At 55.2% G+C, this 12,043-nt stretch overlaps 1 protein-coding gene and 2 long non-coding RNA genes across 8 annotated transcripts in view; 1 reads left to right on the top strand and 2 right to left on the bottom strand.

The window, feature by feature from the left end:
* Positions 1-6,453, bottom strand: part of GATA6 (GATA binding protein 6) — a 29,576-nt gene extending 23,123 nt beyond the window's left edge. Inside the window, exons 1-2 of one of the 4 annotated variants that reach the window (XM_053664203.1) lie at positions 6,227-6,453; positions 3,564-4,726 (exon numbers count right to left, since the gene is read on the bottom strand). In XM_053664203.1, coding sequence (XP_053520178.1) covers positions 3,564-4,689 — 1,126 coding nt within the window. In that variant the 5' untranslated portion in view covers positions 4,690-4,726; positions 6,227-6,453. The other 3 variants (XM_037134077.2, XM_053664202.1, XM_053664204.1) reach the window with 3 other exon arrangements.
* Positions 6,454-7,288: 835 nt separating this feature from the next.
* On the top strand, positions 7,289-10,596 carry LOC128627238 (uncharacterized). The gene is made up of 3 exons (XR_008391393.1): positions 7,289-7,607; positions 8,000-10,355; positions 10,482-10,596. It is a non-coding gene; the product is annotated as an uncharacterized LOC128627238 (long non-coding RNA).
* Positions 10,597-11,034: 438 nt separating this feature from the next.
* Positions 11,035-12,043, bottom strand: part of LOC128627239 (uncharacterized) — a 67,781-nt gene continuing 66,772 nt past the window's right edge. For all 3 annotated transcript variants that reach the window (XR_008391394.1, XR_008391395.1, XR_008391396.1), the window contains one exon: positions 11,035-11,708. This is a non-coding gene — a long non-coding RNA (uncharacterized LOC128627239). The remainder of the gene's footprint in view (positions 11,709-12,043) is intronic.

Below are 12,043 nucleotides of genomic sequence, written 5' to 3'. Positions count from 1 at the left end.
TACTAAGACTACCCCAATGCTAAATACAACTGTTTCCTATTCTCCTACACTAAAATTTCAACTTATGCAATCTTTCTAAAAATTGTGTTTGTGTCATTTCTACTTGGTTAGTTTTTAGAGTCCACAACTAATCAAAACCTGTTGCTTAAAAACAATCTTAAGAATAAGTGGTTGTAAAATGTATTCCTTACCCTAAATTAGTTAAATATGAATAAATAAATATTATCTAATGAGATATGTACTTATTAATTAAGTACTTTAAAATAGATTTTTAAAAACTAAATATTTCCTGTTTGGGTTATTAATATTATAAAGGATTTAAGTGTCCCAACTGTCTTCCTTTAAGAATTTATGAATCAATTTTTAAAGTAAACATAACACTTTTTAATTTGAAGATTGTGTACTATTGAGCCTTTCTATTCCTTTTCATTCCTGCACACTTAACTGTTTGTTGTAAAGATATTTAAATGTGTCTTTGGTATAAATACTCTTTAATTTCATTTACTATTTACCCTACAAAACAAGTCTCCTTCCTCAAGAAATAAGTTTAAAAGAAACTAGCATCCTACATAATTTGAGTTCAAAGTTGTCATGGGGATACTGCAACTTACAACATCACAAAGATTTATTCTTCTCCGCCCTAAAAGCCACTATTGACTACGGTAATCAGTAAAATGCTCAGGACTTCAAGGACACTGAAGTTAAACAAGATATTTGTCTTTGTTGTTGACTTTAAAATGTTACCTATCAGAGCCTCTCTCAATAGAGGAGTGGGGCATTCCCTGGAGAAACCAGACCTGGGCCTGGTCCCCTTCTCCCCGCTCCCAGAAGAGAACAATAAGAAGAAAACAGTGTGAACTCTCCAGGTATCTATTCAGTCACCTGAAAACTTAAAGTCCGCTGTGGATAAATAAAATTTAGGAAGTTGGTTTCTTTTTAGTTAAATAAAATCTATAGCTACCATTCCCTCCCTACCTTTCCCCACCCCCTCACTCAGCACCTACAATTCTGTAACTAATTAAAACAAGAAAATTGTTCTTAAACTAAAATGATAAAATCTAACAGTGCTGGAAGCCCCTTCCTTCCTCAGTTTCCCCCTACTCATCATCATCTCTCTCCTAACATGGCTGCTCCGAGTGCCCCTAGGGAATGACAGACTCAGGAGAGAAGGGCTCTGCCAGCAAGGGTCTCCCCAAAACCCAAAGAATAGAACAGAGTTAGTGGGAGCTTAAGAGAGGGCTGGGCTCATGGACTGAAGGGCTGTGAGGACATTGAGCTCCCTCAGGACTCCCCAGCTACCAACTACCAGCAGAAGGGAGAGGTGTATGGAGCTAGTTCCCAGAAGCCTCCGCACTGGGCAGGTTGAGAACGCTGGACACAGCTTTTAGTCCTGCTGCTTGCCCAAATCAATTAAAGAGTGCCTCCAGAAATGGTTTGTTTAAAAGAATAACAATAATGAAGTGGAGAAGCAGGGACTCTAGCTAGGAAGCTGCAAGGGAGAGAGGCTTCAGGGGTCCAGGTCTCTCTGGCAAAAGAACACCTGTGAGGACGAGCAAAGTTAAGAGTTACTCGCCTCCCCTAGCCCCAGATGGATTTGTTCTCAATAGTTTCCTGCCTTCCTGCCTCCATGCAAAAAACCCAGGTGATCCCAAACCCCTTCCCATTTTTGGTTGTTTGGGTTTTTTTCAAATATACTCTGGGTCTACGGAAGATTTTTCTGATTTTGCAGTGTCCTATCCAGAGAGTGAAATCCTTGGTGAAAGGACCGGCTGAGTTTGAAATGAAAAGAAACAGAACTTGCCCGCAGTTGCACCCTGCCTCTAAAAGGATTTTCCACACAGGACCAAGTACTTTATGTCTTTGGGCCTACTTCTCTTTCTCTCTCCTGTGAAATGCTGGAAGACTAGGGGAAAGGAACTTGCAGATCACGCTAAGGTGTGTCAGGGAACAGGCAGAGCCAGCCACGCCTTGCTCCAACTTAAGCTGCCCCCGGCCCAACTCACAAACCCTTTCAGCTTCCCTGCTAGACTCCAGACTGACAAAGGCCTCGCATCCCTAACACCCACCCCCTTCCCATCCTTTGAAGATCCCACATCTCACTTCCCTCTGCCCCTGGTAGCCAGGCATGCGTCCCTATGCAGCAGGAAGGGTGACAGTGCTCTGTTCTCCAGTCTCTATTCAAAAGTTTAGCAAATCCGCAGGGCCCGTCACCCCCTCATTGTGAAAATGGTCTCCAGAGCCAGCTTTGCAAGGGAAAGAAGAGGAAATTTGGAGACCAAGATCTTAAGGGCGGTTGGAGAAAGAGAGAAAGAGCGTGTTGCCCTCTCCACCGTTACCAATGCTTTTCAGATCAGATCCTTCACTTTCAGGCCACTCGAGTTTCCAGCACGTCTTCCGAACACAAGGTTGGCAAAGCCTCGCATATCCTAACTAATCAGGGCCCCTGAAGGACTTCTTGTCCCAAAATGGAAGGCTGAGGCTCTCAGCCCTGTGGCGTAAAAGCACCAGGTGAAGTAATTTAGGCCAATGCTCCTCCTTCATCATTGCCACCCCTGTGACTCCCACAGATCCCCTCAAACAACAGCTAAAGAAGAAAAAGTTTTGTCTTAGGAGTCTGCCAGCTGATGAAACAGATTAAATATAAAGTAAGTGAGACCTGTGAAAGCACCAGAATGCTGTGGCTAAGAAGCCAAAGGGCCTCTGTCAGGCCACACAACACAATCCGCACCCTCCCCTGCATCTGTGAACAAAACACTTCAAAATGGGCTGTTTCCAGGTATTCTGAGAATTTGTGTTTTCCCAGTTCACCCATAAGTTGTCCTGGTCACTGGAATGATAGTACCAGTGGAACTGGAAACTGAAGAACTGGTGGGCTGAATTCTAGAGGAAGGATAGGTGTGAGGGGCCCAGGCGCCTCAACCAGCTGATGTCAGACCAAAGGGCCTCCCACCAGCCTTCCAGTCCAGGTGTCCTCTGGCTTCTTCTTCCCCTCTCACTGAGGGGGAGGGGGGGATGCCAACTTTTCCACTGTGCAGTCTTTTTAAATACTCTCCCTCAGGAAAATACACTCAACTCCTCACCTTTAGAGAGGTGGGTTGAGCAAGGCTGTGTGCATATTTGAGGACAGAATGAATTAAGCGCCCAACACTCTCCTAAACTTAACCCCCCCAAAGGAATCTCACTCTTCCACTCATGCAAAACTAGAGTCTTCCACAGGGTTCAGGTCCCATCGGTTCCTTCCGAGCTCATTCCTTCCTACCGCCCACCCCATTCACTACTCATCAGGTCCTTTCAGCTTCTCCTAGGCGCTGAGGTATATATGCGCATTCAGTCTCTTCCCTGGAAAGGAACAGACAGCCCGGAAAAATAGAAGCGCCACATCAATGCTGCCAGACTCTGGGTCGTCCAGAAAGAGGTCGGCAAATGCTGCCTTGGGCCAGACCGACCTCTGGGCACCCCGACAAAAAAGCCCAGAAAACGGGGCCCAGGTCAAGTAGCTGCTCCACGCCCGTTTTCGCTCCAAGGCCATGGGTCCCACCCCTACGCGGCGGCTGGGTCCTTACCGGTGCTGGGGCCCCGCGGCATCGGGAGCGGGGCTCCGGCGCGGCTCTGCAGGCTGTGCAGCACCGGGGTCTCGAAGGGGCCTGCGGGCCAGGCCGGTGTCAGCGGCGCACCCACGTACGGCGAGTAGGGACTCGGGTGGTGGTGGTGATGGTGGTGGTACGTTCCGTTTAGCTGCCGCGCGGCCGACAGCGAGCTGTACTGGTGCTCTCGGCCGCCCATGGTCGCCAGGCCGCCGCCGCCGCCGCTCACACCGCCCGCGCCCCCGCCGCCGGCCGCGGCGTAGCCCCCCGGGTCCCGAGCCGCGCCGTTGGCCATGGGCGGGCTGGACGAGTAGGGGAAGCGCGCCGAGACGTGCGCCGCGGCCGAGCCCGCGCTGCCGGGCCCAGCGGCCCCTCCGCCCGCCGCGCCGCCGCCGCTGCCGTACGGGGGGCTGTCGGCCGAGGCCTGGGGCCAGCCCGGGTGTGCGCCCGCGCCTCCAGCGTGGTTGGCCGGCCCGCTGCCCGCCCCCTGCAGGTACGGCAGGCCCGGCAGCATGGAGCCCACGCGGGTGGTGGGCACGTAGACTGGGGAGCTGGCCGCTGCCGCTGCGGCGGCCGCGGCGGCCGCCGAGTGCACGAAGCCGCCTGGAGCGCCGTCGTAAGCGGCCGGGCCCTGGCTGGAGAGGGCAGCGAGGGTCTGGTACATCTCCTCGGGCTGCTCGGGTGCGAAGGGACTCAGCTTGGCGCCGCGGCTGGACCACAGCAGTTTGCTGGCGGTTGCGGCCTGATCAAGGTCAGTGAAGAGCAGTAGGTCCTCCCAGCTGGACAGGGCGCTCCCGGGGCCAGCGACCCCGGGCGCCGAAGGTCCGTGCGGAGCCCCGAAGGGATGCGAGGCGTAGGGGCTGAGCAGCAGCGAGCGGGCCGGAGGTCCCGCCGCCGCCTCCGTGTCGAGCTGCGGCGTCCTGCAGTTGCCGGCGCTGCCGGGGCCGCGCTCCGCACCCCGAGAGCAGCAGGAGGAGGAAGAGGAGGATCTGGGGGAAGGAGGCGTGGAGGACTCCCGCGCTGGAAAAGCTCCGGAGTCGCTCGCGTCCTCACCCGCGGCCTCGAAGCGCTTGGAGAGGCACCAGCCGTCTTCAGTCAAGGCCATCCACAGTCCGGCGCTGCCGCAAACTGATTTCTAGCTCCTGAGGCGAGGAAACGAGGACGGGAGGAGAAATAAAAAGGGGTTACCAGGAGCGCAGGCCCTACGACATCGCACTTGCACTCCCTTCCCTAGCTGATGAGGTTCCTCAAAGATCCCGTTTCCGCCCTGGGAGTGAGAGTTGGAGGATAAGAGGGGCCGTGACGTGCGCAGCAGCCACCGGATCCTCCGAAGACAGGGTTTCACCGCCCTCCCACGCCCCCAGCTCTCTGGTACCCTCGCCCTCCCCACTCTCTCCCTTCGCAGCATCCTTCATCCGCGTGCGCGCCTGATCCCAGGCGGTGACCGCAAGGCTGGCCGAGGTTTCCCTTCCTCCTCAAAGCGGCTCCCTCCGGGCCGTTCACACACAAAAGAACTTTTTAACTAGCATTTCGTGTCGGCGCTGCCTTATTCTCCCTCCTCGCAGGTGTCCCTCACCCAGTATTACGGTCGCCCCCGTGGAAATCGTTAGCTCAAGGAAGACAACCTGTCCCGAAAACGAAACCGCCGCGTTCTCTCACACGGGCTGTCCCAGAGCTTCCCGGACTGAGCTAACGAGACGGAACGCAAGCCCCAGAGAGAAAAAAAACCACAAACTCAGCCCTGGGAAGGTGGGGCCTGGGGCGGGGACGGCAGTCTCGGACCTTCCGGGCACCGGCAGCGAGGGGCGCCCGCAGAGCCCAGATTCACGCCCCACCCGCGTTCCCGCGGCGGCGCCGCACACCTTGATCGCGGCTCGAGTTGCAGCTGCCAGCGCGTGCGCTCTCGCCGGCCGGGCCACCCCGGCCCACCCCGCGACCATCCCCAGCAGTGGAAAGGCCGGGCCGTTCCGGAGTCCGACGTACGGGGTGGAGCGGAGAGCAGAGGAAAGGAGGGGGGACGTGAGACCGCCCCGGAGCCGAAGCCACCCCAAAGGAGAGAGCAGGAAGAATGACAAGGAGACTCGGAGGGTTTTAAGGACCGAGGAAAATGCAGACCTCCTCGGGGCTGCCTGTCCACATCGCTCGGGCCCATTGGACATAACCACACTAAAATGAATGCTCACACAGACCCGGGCTGCAGAGCGAGGAAGAAGTCTTTGCCCGCTGGACTGCGACTCCCGCCCCTTTCTTTGCGCCCAGATAACTAGGAGATAAGCCTGCGCGCAGATAAGCTCTTCGGGGAGAGGAAAAGACACCAGAAGTTGGCACGCGGGTGTCCCGAGAACCTGGGAGCCGCTACAGCCTGACAGGAGTGGAGAAGCGAAACACCCCCGGAGCCCACTGCGGCCCGGAGCGCAGAACCAGGGGACCCGCGACGGGCAGGGGTGGAGGGAAGGAAAGAGCGGAGCACGAGCGAGAAAGGAAGCAGCCGAACCTCGGGTGGGCGCCGCGCATGGAGAACCGCAGCGGTGAAGGGTGCTCCCGAGCGCGGAGAGAGGCCGAGGGCGCCGGCAGGCGAGCGCGAGTCCCGGGGCTGCGCCGCGCCGCTGGTGAATAAAAAGGAGAGAGGAGGCGCCTCTTACTGCTCTGCCGGAAAACTGCAGCCTGCGCTCCTGATTGGACTCGCCGAGCCCTAAACAAACAGCGCTCGCCGAAGGGTGCCAGGCTGTAGGTCTGAACCGCGCTCGGCGAGCAACTGGGTGCTGGAGGTGAAGAGGAGGAGGAAGAAGAGGAGGAGGGAGCGAGGGGAGGAGAAAATAAAGGGTGGGGAGGGGACGGCGGGCTGCAGGGGGAGGGAGCGCGCGGCCAGGGCAGACAATGAGCGCTGCGCTGCCTGCGGGTGTGAGCCCAGCGGTCCCGGGAGTGCGGACTGGTGCATCCAGGGGGCGCCGACCGCCAGGACGCCGGGGGAGGGGCGGAGGTGGCCCAACGCCAGACTTGCCAGGCGACCCACATGCAACCTTCGGCGAAGCACTTTCCTCCGCCACTAGTTACACACGCACTCACGGAGGGTGGGGGAGGTTGGCACCAGAGAAATTGGCTCTGCACAGCCCGGCGCTGCCACCACTTTGGGAGGGACGCGCCAGCTGCTGGGTCAACGCTCCCCCAGAATGAGGGGGGAAATGTTTTGCTCTGCCGGCCTTCCCTGCTCCTCCCTCCACATTAAATCTTTTTTTTTTTTTCCCTCCGAGTTTGTGTGTGATCGACCTTAAACTTTTCCCGACCTCTGCTCAAAACCCTGGAGCTCAGAGGGTCTTGGTGGCCATCGAAGTTAAGGCTTCCATGATATGGGAACGAAGGAACTCGAGCGCTCAGCTCCCTCTCTGTGCCCTTCTTTATAGAAACAACTGAATTTCTGGGAATGGCACGTTGGTGCTCTTAACTAACCTATGGGTCTTGTAATTAGAGGTCGTGGTGCACCTACACTAGGAAATGCCGTGCTAAGTTAGTCCGTAGCATACACAGGCTGCTGCAAGGGCTTCTGTGCCGGCAGCGCCCGCACATGCTCTCGGAGTTTGGGTGTCTCCTCTGCTCCGAGCTCTCTCTGGAGAACGTCAGGTAAGTCTCAGATAAGTCGCTGGAAAGAGGGGGGTCACCTGCCCTGAACCCAGCGTGACATACCGCTTCCCACCCACCCCCGCATACACACCCCTTCTCCCTCCAAATGGTTATCACAACTGTGTACAAACTGATACGGTCCTTAGCCGGCAAAGGGACTGGAAATAAACGTCGCGGGGTTATCAGCGCCGATCTGTCATCAGCGAGTCGCGCGGCCACGGGTTCGTCCGCCGCAGGAGCCCTGATACCAGGTCTCGCTCCCTTTTGCTCACAAGAAGGATTTCTTCCGACAGCCATGACCCCAGAAGGCTCGAGAGAACTCTAACCAGGGCAGGAGGAGTTGTGTGGGAATGGATTTTTACACTTTTTTTTTTCAGGTAAATCGAAGTAAATGATTTTCTAAAGGTCAGTCTCCCTGAAAGTGTTCAGGCTGTTTTTGTTTGTTTGTTTTTGTGTTTTTCAGTTGGGGGGAAGGAGAGGAACCTAAGCATGGTTAAACCAGGGTAGGCAGGAGAATCGTAAAATATGGTTTCGAAAGATTGTGAGACCTGGTCTCTCAATATAACTGTGGGCTGTGAACCTGTGTGTGGGGGGCGGGGAGGGGGGCAGAGAGAAGTGGCCAGGGCCTGGCAGTGCGATGGATGCAGGAGAAGAATCGAGAGAGTTCGCGACGCGTTCTTTTTATTTCATTCTTCGTTGCAAATTGCTGCTAAACACTTCTGAATTTTAAATTGCTACTTAGACGGTCCATAAACCGTTGTCATGTAATTTAGTTACTTTTACTACATTCCTCTTAGCCTCCCCAAATCACTGTGGCAGCTCGCGGTTTCAGCGGTGGCCACGTTTCGGAAGGACCGAAGGGAGGAAACTCTGGAACAGACACTTGGAGGCAGGAGCAGGATCCGGGGGCTTTCGATGTGGACCTGAGTTCATCCATCTAATGAGACTACCAGGAAAGACAGCCCTACGTCCGCCGAGCGCGTAACTCGGGCCAGGGCTTCCAATGTCTTTCTTCTGGTTTTTACGTGAGTTCCAACCGAATTTTTCAATAGACTGACCTTTGCAGGGACTCCTTTGTGAGCGGTTACTGAAATGGTATGGACAGTGGATTTCCTTTGAGTCCAGCTGTTTTTAAATGTTTCTCAGGTTTGCTTTTAAAATGAAAGTGGTGTTTTTTTTCTTTAATTCCAATTTTGGCGAGTTGATTTTCTAATGAAGACCGGTTTACAAATACTTTGGCCAAGTAGAGTCCCGGCTCTGAGGGGCCTCCAAGCCTGAGCCCCGAGGAAACCAAGCCCTGAGCAAATCTAAGGCCCACTGTGTTTATTTTTTATTTGCAAGAATACCGGGGTGCCCATGAGAATTTCCCTGGACAACAGGTCACCCCCAGGGACCTGCTTTTCCCGCAGCTCCACGGCAGCAGTGAGGGTGAGCTGCTCGGGCACCATTGGCACATAGGTTGAGCGTCAGGACAGACACGGAGGGAAAGTCTCCAGCGCGAGGGTTCTAAGGGCCCGGGAAGGGACTCGGCATTTTATCCTCCAGATTCCCAACCTCTTTGTAACACTGCCTAAAACAAAGAGCGGGAGAGGGAAAGTCATTGCTCCTTTGCTAGGTCACAAATTGTTTTGGGTTTTTAAGATTGGTTTTCCAACCAAAGGAGGGAATGGGTAGTGAAACGCTTCCCTTGTCAGTTAATTTAGAAATAAAACAAACCCATTTGACCCGAGGAGTTGATTCCGACCGAAAGTCAGGTTGCCTGACCCTTCCAGTTTGCAGTTTTCCCAACGCATCGACTTTGGCCCTGGGGACAACAGCCCGGCAGAGCAGCACATTTCCAACGCCAGCCTCCACTGGCCCTGAGCCCTTTGAGTTTTCTCTGAGCACCGCTGCGGGTCTCAGAAGGTGGGGAGAATAAGGGGCGCAGAAAAAAGTGGGCCCCAAATTAGAAATCCGAGAGTTGCAGAAGGCCCCCATAGTGTTCCAGATAGACAGGCAGGCTCTGCGAAATTGTTCTGTTTTATTCGTGGCTTCTTTCCTTCATTTTTTCTCCACTTTCCTTCCCTTCCTTTTTTCCTTTCGCCTGTCTCTTCTTCTAGGGTTTGCTCATCTGAAACGGAATCGTTTCTCTCTGGACTATTTAGACCCCAGGGGTGGCCCCTGCGAAGTGAGCCGTCCCTCCCCAGCAGCCCTCCCCACCTTCGGGGAGAGGCTGGCTCCTGGGCGCAGGCAGGGGCTCAGCCTGTCCCCGGGACTGATTTATTTGGGCCGCGCCACACTACTCATCGCGATTCGAATTCGGCCAGAAAACAGCAGCCAATGGGGCAGGGGGCGGGGGCTGTGCTGCCAAACCAGAGAGGGTGTTGGGGGACTCAGTCCCGCGCGCTGCTGGCGGAGGAGCGGCGAGACCCCAGAGCCGCGTCACCACCCGCCTTGACCCCCGCAAACTCACGCTCACCGTGCGGTCATTTCCCAACCTCCTAGCTGCTCAGGGGACGTTTCAGAAAGAAAAGGAACACAACGTCTGACTTAAACCATATCTTTAAATTGAGAGTGTTTTTAACCCAGATTTATGGTGTCTTCCCACTGATATCATATTAATTCCAGCTCCGGAGATGCTTTTGCCGAAGGACGCGGGGTCACCTCCGCGCCCCCAGCCCCGCCGGCTTCTGCGTCCACTTGCCGGGTCTGGGCAGCGTGTCCCCCGCCCCCAGCGTCTGTCGGTCCAACAGGGGCGGTCGCCCGGAGTCTTGACGGTGGTTTCTTAGGAGGAGGAGGAGGGTGTTTTAATTTTTAATTCTCAAAACCCCCAGAATACTCTTTGGAAATGTCAGGTGGTGGCGGCGGCGAGTACGGTGCGGCCTAGAGGTCGCCCCTACCCCTCGGCGGCGGCGGGTCGCTGTGGGCGCGGAGCAGGCAGCGCCACGCTCGGGCACCGGGCACCGGGCACCGGAATCCAGCTCCCCGAGCGCCACGGCCGCCGCACCCCACAGCCCCGAGCGCGCCCCGCAGCCCGGGCAGCGCCTGCCCCGCCGCCCGCCGGCCGCCAGCGCGGCGCGGAGGTGGGCTCGGGGCGGCGGCGCGAAAGGTCACCGCGGTGGCATTCCTCTCCGCGAGCTGTTTACGTGACTTAATGTGCTTCAAACTCGGAGGGTAAGTCAGGGCCGCGATAAGGGGCGGCCGGGGGAGGGTCGCGGTAAAAGCCCCACGCCGGGCGCCTTCCCGCCCTCCGCTCGTCCATTAACCTTTCTACTTTCTTCTCCCCTCTCTCTTTTAAAGCTTGTTATCTGGGCCACCCAATGACCGACGAAAGATTTCTCCCTCACTGCTTCTCCCAAGGCCGCTTTAAACCAAATAAATTTAGCTATTAAGGGCCAAGATGCCTGACAAAAGATCGAAAGGTGTCTTTCCGTGATCGCCTGAAGCAGCGAAGGAGGAGCGGGTGGCCCTGGGGTCCCGATAAAGGCATTGCACCGCGGCGCCGTCGGCCCTCCCCGCGGCCTGGGCGCGCGCCCCACGCCCCGAGGTCGCACCTCGGCGCCCGGCCGCGGCGCGCAAGCTGGACGCGGAGGTTCCCGGTCGCCGACCGAGCCAGACGGCCAGACCCTGGGTTCCAGGACCCAGGCAGCTCCGGGCAGGAAGGAGCTGGGCTCCCAAAACAGTCCCCAGAACTTTGCAGGAAAATTAAACCTAGCTCGGCTGGGACTAAATTACCATCCCATTTTAATTATTGTCTGATGCTGAATAATCCTGCAAAGCCAAACCACCTCTACCCCCACCCCCACTCTCACCCCCACCCCGCACTCCCTGTGGCTTTGAGGGGCGCTGGTAGTTCTCATCCGCGGCTGTGAGGAGCAGACCTTCTTTTGAACCCGTTGAATATGGTGGCTGGAACCTGGAAGCTGGATTCGACCCAAGATAATAGGAGGGTGTGGACTCGCAGACTAACAGCGTGCAGGTGGGAGGCAGAGGTCCAATCGTTCAGTCATCCTCAGGTTGGGTTCGGTTATGAAGTATGGTATTTATTATCATTATTAATTACTACTGGCATCACTACATAAAGCCTAGGGCTGCCAGCTGGGCCCGGGCCCTGCCCCTGAGGTGATCCCTTCCCTTTCACCAAAGGTGAACAGAGGAATATTCAGTTTCCTGATCCAGGACGGGAAAATGGGTTTGGGGAGTGTGATGCTTTTTTGGAGTTTTCCCCTAGGCCCGAATAAGCCTTTTCTACCGCTTTGAGTTAGGCAGGAATAAAAGCTGGACTGGCATATGGAACTCTCGTGGCCTCCCTGCAGTGGGGCTTCTCACATCTTCTGCCTTCCCCTATCTGTTCTTCTCTGTCAAAGTTGGAGACCGTGCTCTGAATTCCAAAAGTCAATCCAGTATCTTTAGCTTCTGTCTGTCACCTCATGCCAGGCCTCAGAGGTTAAAGATGCCTCTCTTTTCTCCTCTCCTCATCCAAATAAGGTGAACTCCAAAACTGAATCCTTTCTCCTCACCCAGCTCCTGCAGAGGGAAAAAATCAGATCATCAGAGAGTAAGGGATCATTTCCGCACCCAAGAAGGTGAAAGAGATGCAGAAAGTTCCAAAGACCAAAACCCTGGGCTTTCCTTGGACTTTACTTGCATCCTTAAGTGTGTGGGCAATGCCAGTTCTAGGATCAGGGTCCAGATGCCACTGCCCCAGAGCTGTCTTAGATCAGAGGTCTTTCCGACTGGGTTTTTTCCCCTGTAGGAAGGGTTGTAAAGGGGCAGCAGAAAAAGATAGCCTTTTGGAGATTCGCTAAATAACTAAATGTTCCTCCTTGATCAATTTTTTTAAAGTATCCAAGGAAAAAAAT

The sequence above is a fragment of the Artibeus jamaicensis genome, unplaced genomic scaffold (assembly GCF_021234435.1).
Source record: "Artibeus jamaicensis isolate MK-2021 breed Jamaican fruit bat unplaced genomic scaffold, CSHL_Jam_final contig_354, whole genome shotgun sequence".
Lineage (NCBI taxonomy): Eukaryota > Metazoa > Chordata > Mammalia > Chiroptera > Phyllostomidae > Artibeus > Artibeus jamaicensis.
The sequence above is the reverse complement of the archived record's forward strand: the minus strand, read 5'-3'. Positions and strand labels throughout refer to the sequence as shown.